Raw genomic sequence first — 12,393 nt, 5'->3', positions numbered from 1 at the left:
TCTCCCCCCTCCCGTCTCCTCCCTCTGTCTCCCAGCATCTCACTCCTCACTCCTCGTCCAAGGTCATGAGGTCATAGTCATCTGATCATATGTCGGTTGCGATTAGAATCAGGCCTTTTGTGCCATGTCATATTTCATTACGCACAGGACTCATCTCCTGGGTCGTGGGGTCACGCTGATTTGATTGGCTGACAGAAATGATATAATTTGCATTTAACCCTAGGCGGTATGAGTTCTGAACGGCGTACTAATGCATTTGGCAAAGATAGAAGGCTGCCCCGGGAGTGACTAATTTGAAGTGGCACAACAACAGCGGAGTGAGTGGGGGGCTGAGCTATTGCACAACATGCTGGGGTTACATGGAGGGAAGTTTATTCAATAATAAACAACACAAAGAACTCTCTCCGTGTCTCTTTCTCCTTCTCTCTCTTTGTCTCGCTCTCTACTTCTCTCTCCCCTCTTCTAATGACACTTTGATTTGACTGGGAGAGGAAGCTCAGAGAGGTTGGGGCTATCCCATCACTAACAGGTCATTATTGCTGTACACTGGAGTGGAACAAAACGTTGCTCAAACGGTCCCAGACGAAACGCAGAGAAGACTGGGGAGAGAGGAGACACTGTGCAGACAATGGAATGGGATGAATGAAGATGGACAAATAAAGAACAAATAAAGTTGGATGAATTTGAATTGGAGAATGATGGGGGCAGATGTTAGCCTAGCTAGCAGAAATAGATTCTAGATTTAATAAGCGTTCGCTATTGTATTCTTAGCCCAGACTTGATGCAGTGGAAAGAGAGTTCAGTTAATTCGCTCACCCCTCCGATAGTGATTGTGTGCAGATGCTTCGCAGTGTGAACTGTGTAAGCTCAAACACGATCTTCGCTAATGCAATAATAAAAATGCTAAGAAAACAAATGATCAGATAAAGAAACAAAGCTCAGGTTTTGAAGAGTCAATTAGAGAGAGATTGTGACACGCTCTGATACTGATGTGGGTGACAGGCGTGGGGGAAGGGGTCAAAGAAAGGCAAGGAGGGAGGGAGGGGGGAGGAGATATGATTTCAACATTTCAAATGAGGACCTTAATCAAACTTATTGCCTGACAGGAGGCATTTAGCATTATAAAGTCAAATTTGGCACACATATTATTTCTGCAGTATCCCCCTTGTCGCTTCTTATAGAGAGCAGGCATCTCTCTCCAGAGAAGGAATCTTTTTTACTTTATTCATTGGTTGCCCTGTCTCTTCTGATAGGCTTAACAGGGCTACTGCTGCTGTATAGTCGATAGAAGTGTCCCAAATGCCACCATATCCCCGATACAGTGCATTACATTTGACCAGAGCCCTTTGGGCCATGGTCAAAAGTAGTGCACTATGTAGTGAATAGGATGCTAATTGGGACGCAGCCGACGAGTTCCGTGCACCGTGCATCACGAAAAACAAATCCAATGACATCAGCTCTTTTATATGGATTTCTATTTTATAATTTCACTATTTTTTTAACACTGTTTTCACATTGAAGGTCAACGCTGGTGCGGTGCGAAAACAATGACGCCACTGTTTCTGATTCTGACTGACAAAGCCTAATTGTGCTGTTGTCGTGTTTTTTTAAATGTCTGGCGAATACAAAAACACATAGAAAAGACAGTTGGTGGATCTTTAGTCATTTATAGACAATTGTGGAAACTGACAATGAGGACGCTGACAGGACAGTCGTGTGGACACACAAATGTGTATTATACTGGTGATTGTTTGGACTGTGTGTGTGTGTGTGTGTGTGTGTGTGTGTGTGTGTGTGTGTGTGTGTGTGTGTGTGTGTGTGTGTGTGTGTGTGTGTGTGTGTGTGTGTGTGTGTGTGTGTGTGTGTGTGTGTGTGTGCAAATGCGCATGCAAACATGACTTTGCATGTGGACAATCGCTTATGTGTGTGTGTGTGTGTGTGTGTGCATGCATGCGTGTACAGTACTTGCACATATGCATGCAAGTCACAACAATAGCGAGCATTTCCACCATGGTATCACTGGGTTCTTAAGTGTCTCCCTATTCTCCCAGTCTTATAGGCCTGGAGTCAATAGTCAATGTGGCTGTGCATTGGCGATGGGCACATCTGCTGAAAACGGGTGCAAACATCTGGGGTTTCGATCCATGGTACCATTGTTTTTACAAGATGCAGAGGGAGGGGACAGCTCTCCACTGTGAATGAGCCACTTATTCCTCAGCCATGATTGTACACACCCTATTCCCTAAATAGTGCACTACTATTGACTGAGGCCCATAGGGAATAGGGTGCCATTTGGGATGAAGACTCTATGGCCATAACAGACCCCTTCATAACTCCGTTCAAGGTTTGGATGTATTTACCTGCTTTGAGCTAAAATGACACTAGCTGTGAATCTAATGTGATGCTGTTAGTGTAAAAGTCTCACTAAAGTGAAACTATTAGTTATTAAGCGAAACTATGAACATATTTAAGAACATTCTACGACCCCAAACAGTAAATAGAAATCTATCATCGCATAGGGTGGAAAATATTATCTGATGCAATCCTGAATGACTGGTTCCTTATCAACAACTGGGCCTGCATCCCAAATGGCACCCTATTCCCTCCCTATTCCCTATGGGTCCTGGTCAAAAGTAGTGCACTAGGGAACAGGGTGCCATTTGGGACTAAGCCTGGTTTTCTGAAAGTCCTACAAAAACACATTAAGACTGCCATTAGATTCATTTGATCACCTAACGGCAACATGGTAAATTGACATCTCGGCACGGCAAAGGGCCCTTACACAAATATACAGCTGTGCATTTATTTGCAGTCCCGTGTCAGTAAACTATTTCAAACAGAAGGCTTTTAATGGGTGAAAAAGGGAGCCATTTTCCAAATCACTCCAAAAAAAAAAAGGCCACAGCGAGGGAGAGAGAAAGAGAAAGAAAGAGAGGGCGCTTTTTGCTGCAGCAACAAATATGCCTGCACATCTTTTTCGTTTTGTCTCCTGCCCCTGCTTCGTCAGCGAACGGCCACAGAAATATTTTGGCAGCCCGCTCTTTGTTTTCATTTTCACAAAAGATGGAGGGAGCGAGAGAGAGAGGTGGAGGGGTAGTGGTGGTGGTGGAGGGGTGGATGAGCGCAGTAGAGGAGAGGAGGGGAGAGGAGGGAAGGAGATGGGAGAGGAGAGAGAGAGGTGGAGGGGGTAGAGGAGAAGAAGAGGATGGGGGGGAGGGCAGGGTTTTCAGTCTGCCACTCTCAGTCCCAGACCCAATCTAAACAGCGAGAGGAAGCTGTAAATCAAACTAATGCGACGGCCTGGTAATTCCTAGCAGCAGGGCCGGGGCGGTGGGCACAGACGAGGATCCCCAAATGGCGGGAGTTTACAAAAACTGTGGCGGCACCGGCTTTAATCAGCGACAACGATCCAATGATACCGTCTCCCCCAATCAGAGCATTTCCTGTCAGTCACACAAGACCGATTTTGACCAATCAGGCGCGCAGACAGAGATTGGGTTGCGGCCAACTAGCGAATTACCGATCTCATTTAGAAAGGGGAGAAAAAAATGAGGAAAATGAACTTGAGCTCCTATAATTCTAGGGCTGTATCCCAAATGGCAGGCTATTCCCTATATAGTGCACTAATTGTGACCAGAGACTTATGTGCTGTGGTCAAATGTAGTGCACTATAAAGGGAATACGGTGCCAGTAGATACATCAGGAATGTGACATCATAATCAGAGTGAGCACAAAGTCTACAATGTGTCATTAGAAACATGTGCAGAGATAGAAACGAGTGGATAGCTGTTGAAGGCTGTAAGGCATGGGTGTGTCTCCAATACCTAGGCGGATGGTTTTCAATTACAATCACTGTGAATTTCTTTTTTCTTTGTGAAAAACACGATTCTGAAACCTATACTATGCCAAAGTTCGAACACAAAACATGGAATGCGCCCCAAAAAAAGTGAAACTATTTTCAACTTGTACCAAAAGAAAACAGGCAGCCCCAACTTGAAATTAGACATTGCCAGAGGCTGCCTTTCGTAAACAGAAATCAACGGGGGTACTGTAATTGTAATTTACTACAGTGAGTCAGAGAAAATGCGCTTCACTTCATCATCAGGCCTTTCAAACGGGCCATCCAAACCATGATCCTTAAGGCCTTTTTATTTGATGCTGCTAATGCCCAGATACAGCACCGCATACAGGCAGGCGAAGCCAAGCCGAGGAACGCGCTAGTGCCGTAGTGTTAGAGCGGAATGACTGGCGAAGGTACACTCGCTCTGCATGTAGAACCAGCGGACCACTTGGCAGCCGTGGCGCTACAACAGGGCCAATCAATAAAACCTTGTTACACTAATTGCGAGATTATAATCTCCGCTAGCTACTTCGGCTGCATATCCAAACAGTCCCTCCATTAAGATAATTATTCCTGCTACACTCTCTCCCTCTCTCCCACCGATTTCCCCAAACGTCTATTATGCTAAACAAATATTTAAATCATGGTGGAAACGCATAAAAAGGGAATTTACTGTAGTTCAGGTCATATGGAGGATGACAGTGTCTTTTTTTTTTTTTTAAATGCCCACTCAAGGGGTTAGACAGTTGTACTAAGCCCATGAGGCATTTGTAAGTGATGTTTTCAAGAATCAGTGGCTATATAATATATACCAAGAAGTGAATTGACTATCAGAAATGGCTGTAAATAGAACAGTGGGCCTTTAACACAGAATTAATACATACAAAATATCTTCATATTCTTCTACCTCAGTTCAGTTCAGTGCAAGAGTTTTTAACTCGAGTCTACTGAGGGACAGAGGGAGAGAGAGAGAGGGAGAGAGAGCGAGAGAGAGAGGGAGAGAGAGAGGGAGAGAGAGAGAGAGAGAGCTAGAGAGAGAGCACTCCCTGGGCCTTCCAGGAGCAAGCTACAATAGAAAAGTCAAGCTCACAGGCATTTAGTCCAGTCTAGAGGAATAGCTGGGGAGGGTTTTCATGTCAGGGCTAAGTCCCAGATGGCACCCTATTCCCTATGTAGTGCACTACGTGTAACCAGAACTCTATGGGCCCTGGTCAAAAGTTGTGCACTATATAGGGAATGGCGTGCCATTTGGGATGCAGCTCATGTTCCCTGCTTGGTGCCGTATCGATCCGGTGCTAGGAGAGACCGGAGTAAAGGGACACTCTCTGCTGGTTACTCTATTGTACACTGTTGCCACGACAATCGCAAGTGACCCTGGGCAGACAAAGGGCTAGTTGAGGCCGGGCCAGAGGCCTGACCTTGTCTTTTAATCAGCCCTGTTTCGACTGTCGCCAGAGAGAGAGAGAGAGAGAAAAGAGAGAAGAGAGAGAGGGGAAAGAAAGCGGCAGGTGGGGAGAGAGAGGAGAAGAGGGAGGGGAAACATCTAGGGAGAGATAGATGGAGACAGAGAGAGCTAACTGGGGAGAGATAGATGGAGACAGAGAGAGCTAACTAGGGAGAGATAGGTAAAAGGTGATATAGGGGAAGGATATAGAGAGAGAAAGGACAAGTCGAAGAGTGGGAAAGAGATAACTAGGGAGAGATAGAGGCAGAGCGCAAGGAGAGAGAAAGCTAACTGGGGAAAGATAAAATGAGATAGGGAGGGGAGGGAGGGAGGGAGAGAAGAGAGAAATAAATAAGGGCCAATAGCAAGAGAAGAAAGAGTGAAATAGAGAAATAGAGAGAGAGGTATAGAGAAGTCAAATGTCTACTGTTTACTGATGCTCTAGTCCTTCTGTCCCCAACCAAGGAGGGCATACAGCAGTTTCTAGCACCTAGATCTTCCGCATAGATTCTGTCGGACCTGGGCCCTGACAGTAAATCTCAATAAGACAAAAATAATGGTGTTCCAAAAAAGATCCAGTCGCCAGGACCACAAATACAAATTCCATCTAGACACCATAGTCCTAGAGCACACAAAAAACTATACATACCTCGGCCTAAACATCAGCGCCACAGGTAACTTCCACAAAGCTGTGAACGACCTGAGAGACAAGGCAAGAAGGGCCTTCTATGCCATCAAAAGGAACATAAAATTTGACATACCAATTAGGATCTGGCTAAAGATACTTGAATCAGTTATAGAACCCATTTCCCTTTATGGTTGTGAGGTCTGGGGTCCGCTCACCAACCAAGAACTTACAAAATTGGAAAAACACAGAATTGAGATTCTGCATGCAGAATTCTACAAAAATATCCCCTGTGTACAACGTAAAACACCAAACAATGCATGCAGAGTAGAATTAGGCCGATACCGCTAATTCTGTTGAATTCTACAACCACCTAAAAGGAAGCGATTCCCAAACCTTCCATAACAAAGCCATCACCTACAGCGAGATTAACCTGGAGAAGAGTCCCCTAAGCAAGCTGGTCCTGGGGCGCTGTTCACAAACAGAGCCCCAGGACTGTAACAAAATTAAACCCAACCAAATCATGAGAAAACAAAAAGATAATTACTTTCAAAAAGAGAATTACTTTAACAAAAAAGAGCAATGCTGGAATGCTATTTGGCCTTAAACAGAGAGTACACCGTGGCAGAATACCTGACCACTGTGACTGAACCAAAAGGAAAGCTTTCACTATGTACAGACTCAGTGAGCATAGCCTTGCTATTGAGAGAGGCTGCCGAAAGGCAGACCTGGATCTCAAGAGAAGACAGGCTATGTGCACACTGCCCACAAAATGAGGTGGAAACCGAGCTGCACTTCCTAACCTCCTACCAAATGTATGACCATATTAGAGACACATATTTCCCTCAGATTACACAGACCCACAAAGAATTTGAAAACAAATCCAATTTTGATAAACTCCCATATCTACTGGGTGAACTACCACAGTGTGCCATCAGAGCAGCAAGATTTGTGACCTGTTGCCACAAGAAACAAACACCATTGTAAATACAACCCATATTTATGTTTATTTATTGTCCCTTTAACTATTTGCACATCGTTACAACACTGCATATTGGCATACCATGACATTTGAAATGTCTCTATTCCTTTGCAACTTTTGTGAGTGTAATGTTTACTGTTCATTTTTTATTGTTTATTTCACTTTAGTTTATCTATTTCACTTGCTTTGGCAATGTAAATATATGTTTTCCATGTCAATAAAGCCCATTGAACTGAGAGAGAGAGCTAACTGGGAGAGCGATAGCTATATAGTGAGAGTGAGAGAGCTATGCTCTCAGCTAACTGGGGTCAGGTCTATGCGCATGGGAACAGTGGACATGACAGAAGATCTGACCCCATTTCTTTATGACTCATCACAGTGATCGAACTGAAACTGCCACCATAGATAGTGGAGATGACAGTGCCCGATTAGCCGAAGTAACAGTAGGGGCATTACAGCGAGATGATCTAGGCAGTTTCAGGCAGTATGGAGGCGTCGGTTCTTTCCCCCCCAGAACCACTGACCCAAATGCATTTTAATATAGTAAAAAGGATAAAAGGGTAAAAGAACATACCAGTAAAAGGAAATGCAACAGACAGATGATAGAGAAGTTGAAGCCAGGAGAGGATTGTGAATTTCTAATGGATATCAAAGTACAGTATGAAGATAGGCAGAAACTGCTTCTCCAATAGAAATCCCCGATCACGCATGTAGGTGATGTCATGGCGGCGTTGGCTAGCTAACCACATGCGCAGAAACACATCATCGGGTCTAACTGTCGTCTCGCGCCTAACTGCGTATGTGCAGGCCGTCAAATCAAAGGCACTCCTTTGATATGAAGTTGCTTTGGATGAAAATGAAAACGTATCAGTTTGTCACATTCACGAGGTTGGAGTAATAACATGTGATCCCCTCCCCCCCATTTGTTGTTAATTTTCTCGAAATCTAAAGGCACAACCTAGATTTGAGCCAATGTCTTAAGTAGGTGAACTTCTCTCATTGACATCTCAGACCCCAAACCCCGGCCTGGTCTGCTTGGTCTGTTTTACAAGCGTTCCCAGAAACTCTGTGTGGATATGTTGTGTTTCTAGGGTATGATCATCTCTATAAGTTAGAACAACAGTGCAGCGTGATCTGATAGAGATATTCTTGGCCCACTCAAGTGATTGCAATTGACAAGGACAAGTACCTCTCCCTGCTTTGTATGGCAGTGAGGCTTACAACGAAATTCAACAAATCTCCCAGCTCAAACGCAACATATGGCAACCCATGTGTTTCAGCCCAGCTGCGGTACAATGCACTATAGTACAGTACATACGCTGATGCATTCAGTCCTGTGTTCTCATGAATCTCATTGGACCCAATTATGTAGGACCCCCTTTCACAAATCCAGTCCTCAAGGTCCCCAGCACTACTGGTTTGGTTTTCTTATTTCCCTCTAATCAGGAACTGATTCAGACCTTGAAGACTTTCGGGCCAATTCAGAGTTGAGATAAGCGCGTGCAACTCAGACTTTCGCGTAAATCATACATTTATGTTAATGGGGAGACAATGTGAGAATATGAGTTGAGCGTGGAATCAAAGCGTGGAATCAAATCAAATCAAATCTTATTTGTCACATACACATGGTTAGCAGATGTTAATGCGAGTGTAGCGAAATGCTTGTGCTTCTAGTTCCGACAATGCAGTAATAACCAACAAGTAATCTAACCTAACAATTCCACAACTACTACCTTATACACACAAGTGTAAAGGGATAAAGAATATGTACATAAAGATATATGAATGAGTGATGGTACAGAACGGCATAGGCAAGATGCAGTAGATGGTATAGTGTACAGTCTATACATATGAGATGAGTAATGTAGGGTATGTAAACATAAAGTGGCATAGTTTAAAGTGGCTAGTGATACATGTATTACATAAAGATGGCAAGATGCAGTGGATGATATACAGTACAGTATATACATATACACATGAGATGAGTAATGTAGGGTATGTAAACATTATATTAAGTGGCATTGTTTAAAGTGGCTAGTGATACATTTTTACATAATTTCCATCAATTCCCATTATTAAAGTGGCTGGAGTTGAGTCAGTATGTTGGCAGCGGCCACTAAATGTTAGTGGTGGCTGTTTAACAGTCTGATGGCCTTGAGATAGAAGCTGTTTTTCAGTCTCTCGGTCCCTGCTTTGATGCACCTGTACTGACCTCGCCTTCTGGATGATAGCGGGGTGAACAGGCAGTGGCTCGGGTGGTTGTTGTCCTTGATGATCTTTATGGCCTTCCTGTGACATCGGGTGGTGTAGGTGTCCTGGAGGACAGGTAGTTTGCCCCCGGTGATGCGTTGTGCAGACCTCACTACCTTCTGTAGAGACTTACGGTTGTGGGCGGAGCAGTTGCCGTACCAGGCGGTGATACAGCCCGACAGGATGCTCTCGATTGTGCATCTGTAGAAGTTTGTGAGTGCTTTTGGTGACAAGCCGAATTTCTTCAGCCTCCTGAGGTTGAAGAGGCGCTGCTGCGCCTTCTTCACAACGATGTCTGTGTGGGTGGACCAATTCAGTTTGTCCGTGATGTGTACACCGAGGAACTTAAAACTTTCCACCTTCTCCACTACTGCCCCGTCGATGTGGATAGGGGGGTGCTCCCTCTGCTGTTTCCTGAAGTCCACAATCATCTCCTTTGAATTTGTTGACGTTGAGTGTGAGGTTATTTTCCTGACACCACACTCCGAGGGCCCTCACCTCCTCCCTGTAGGCTGTCTCGTCGTTGTTGGTAATCAAGCCTACCACTGTAGTGTCGTCCGCAAACTTGATGATTGAGTTGGAGGCTTGCATGGCCACGCAGTCGTGGGTGAACAGGGAGTACAGGAGAGGGCTCAGAACGCACCCTTGTGGGGCCCCAGTGTTGAGGATCAGCGGGGTGGAGATTTTGTTACCTACCCTCACCACCTGGGGGCGGCCCGTCAGGAAGTCCAGGACCCAGTTGCACAGGGAGACCCAGGGTCTCAAGCTTGATGACGAGTTTGGAGGGTACTATAGTGTTAAATGCTGAGCTGTAGTCGATGAACAGCATTCTCACATAGGTATTCCTCTTGTCCAGATGGGTTAGGGCAGTGTGCAGTGTGGTTGCGATTGCGTCGTCTGTGGACCTATTGGGTCGGTAAGCAAATTGGAGTGGGTCTAGGGTGTCAGGTAGGGTGGAGGTGATATGGTCCTTGACTAGTCTCTCAAAGCACTTCATGATGACGGAAGTGAGTGCTACGGGGCGGTAGTCGTTTAGCTCAGTTACCTTAGCTTTCTTGGGAACAGGAACAATGGTGGCCCTCTTGAAGCATGTGGGAACAGCAGACTGGGATAAGGATTGATTGAATATGTCCTTAAACACACCAGCCAGCTGGTCTGCGCATCCTCTGAGGACGTGGCTGGGAATGCCGTCTGGGCCTGCAGCCTTGCGAGGGTTAACACGTTTAAATGTTTTACTCACCTCGGCTGCAGTGAAGGAGAGCCCGCAGGTTTTGATAGCGGGCCGTGTCAGTGGCACTGTATTGTCCTCAAAGCGAGCAAAAAAGTTATTTAGTCTGTCTGGGAGCAAGACATCCTGGTCCGCGACGGGGCTGGTTTTCTTTTTGTAATCCGTGAATGACTGTAGACCCTGCCACATACCTCTTGTGTCTGAGCTGTTGAATTGCGACTCTACTTTGTCTCTATACTGGGACTTAGCTTGTTTGATTGCCTTGCGGAGGGAATAGCTACACTGTTTGTATTCGGTCATGTTTCCGGTCACCTTGCCCTGGTTAAAAGCAGTGGTTCGCGCTTTCAGTTTCACGCGAATGCTGCCATCAATCCACGGTTTCTGGTTTGGGAATGTTTTAATCGTTGCTGTGGGTACGACATCGTTAATGCACTTTCTAATGAACTCGCTCACCGAATCAGCATATTCGTCAATGTTGTTGTTGGACGCAATGCGGAACATATCCCAATCCACGTGATCGAAGCAGTCTTGAAGCATGGAATCAGATTGCGTTGAACAGCGTTGAACAGACCTGAGCGCGGGAGCTTGCTGTTTTAGTTTCTGTTTGTAGGCTGGAAGCAACAAAATGGAGTCGTGGTCAGCTTTTCCGAATCTCTGTCCATTTAATGACAATCGATGAATGAACTACCAGGTATGGATCAGAATAACCAGCAACAACCTGGACTTTGAGGCTGTGATTTTAATAACCCTGAACGTAGAATAGTAGCTTTAGTTTCAGTCCACCGTGAGACCTTATCAAATCCGAGGCATGTCTGGTCATTTTCTAGTCCAGACATATATATAAAAAAAAAAAGGAAGGAGGTGTTTCATCAACAAAAAGAAAAATGCCAACTCACCTGATTTGGGGAGAGAAACTCCTGGTTATTTTCATTCATGTACATGTTGTCACCATCAAACTGTGAGGGAAAACAGAGAAACAGAGTGGGAATAGAAATCAGTCAGTTCACAGAACAAAAAATCAGTCAGCGCACAGAAAATCAGTCAGGGCACAGAAAGCATTTTGAACGAGTCCAATTACTCCATAGTAGTCACCTTTAAACCACACTGGCTCAGTGGCTCTCGTGGATGTCAGTAATTACAGTTCATTAGAGCCCCATATAATTAGACCAGTCAGACTAGTGAAACTCACACTGCTCCGCTTGCCTGCAGCAACCCCAGTGTGTGTGTGTGTGTGTGTGTGTGTGATAAAGTGTATGTGTGTGTGTGCGCCTCAGTCCGTGTGTGTGTCTGACTCGGCTGTGACTTGGGCTGCCTTGTGTGTCACGCGAGGTGTTGATGAGGAGAGCTAATCACACCAGCACAAACACAACACAACACAAAACGGCAGTCAGGGCCCTACGGAGGCCAAGAGGGCACAACGGCCCTTTAGCACTTTCACACTCCGTCAGAGAGAAAAAAGACCGCCAGAGAGAAGCCTCCATCGGGCCAGGGCCGGGTGGGCGAACAACAGCTTGCCCCTGAGCAAAGGGGGATGGTGGGTGATTAGTGTGGTGGGTGGGGGAGGGCGTGAGAGGGGCAAGGGGGGTTAGTGGAGGCCAATGGTGGCCGTTCTCGCTGTAGCGGTGATTAACACTCGGGTCACAGCCAGAGGTCGCGGCTTGGAATGCTTTACACTTCACAGAGGCCTCTCTGTTCTGTCTGCCACTAGTTGGCACTCTGCTTTTATGAGAAATCAAAACACACGAGGAGAAGTCAGCCAAAAGGGCCTGTAGAGCTGCCACGGCTGTACAGTAAGGTCATTACATTCTGGTGGAGCAGTACTGTAGCGTAGATCTACACTGTTTTCAAACTGCCAAGAGATATAGGCTAAACAATGGAAGCTACTGTATAATGTAGATGCTGAAAAACCACAGGCCAGTCCATAAGGATATTAGACAAAGTTAAGCCTTTGAACCTGTAGAATTGATGCCAAAGTGGAGAGATGTAACAAACCATTCTTTAGTAATATAAACTGATATACTGA

General features: G+C 45.4%; 1 protein-coding gene across 3 annotated transcripts in view; it reads right to left on the bottom strand.

Annotated features, from left to right (window-relative positions):
• The window catches only part of LOC120064355 (TOX high mobility group box family member 2-like), a 136,857-nt gene that overhangs the window by 60,395 nt on the left and 64,069 nt on the right, over nucleotides 1-12,393 (bottom strand). For all 3 annotated transcript variants that reach the window (XM_039014884.1, XM_039014901.1, XM_039014893.1), the window contains one exon: nucleotides 11,267-11,326. In XM_039014884.1, coding sequence (XP_038870812.1) covers nucleotides 11,267-11,326 — 60 coding nt within the window. The remainder of the gene's footprint in view (nucleotides 1-11,266; nucleotides 11,327-12,393) is intronic.

The sequence above is a fragment of the Salvelinus namaycush genome, chromosome 2 (assembly GCF_016432855.1).
Source record: "Salvelinus namaycush isolate Seneca chromosome 2, SaNama_1.0, whole genome shotgun sequence".
Taxonomy (NCBI): domain Eukaryota; kingdom Metazoa; phylum Chordata; class Actinopteri; order Salmoniformes; family Salmonidae; genus Salvelinus; species Salvelinus namaycush.
Note: the sequence above shows the minus strand (reverse complement) of the source record. Positions and strands in the feature narration are given on the sequence as shown.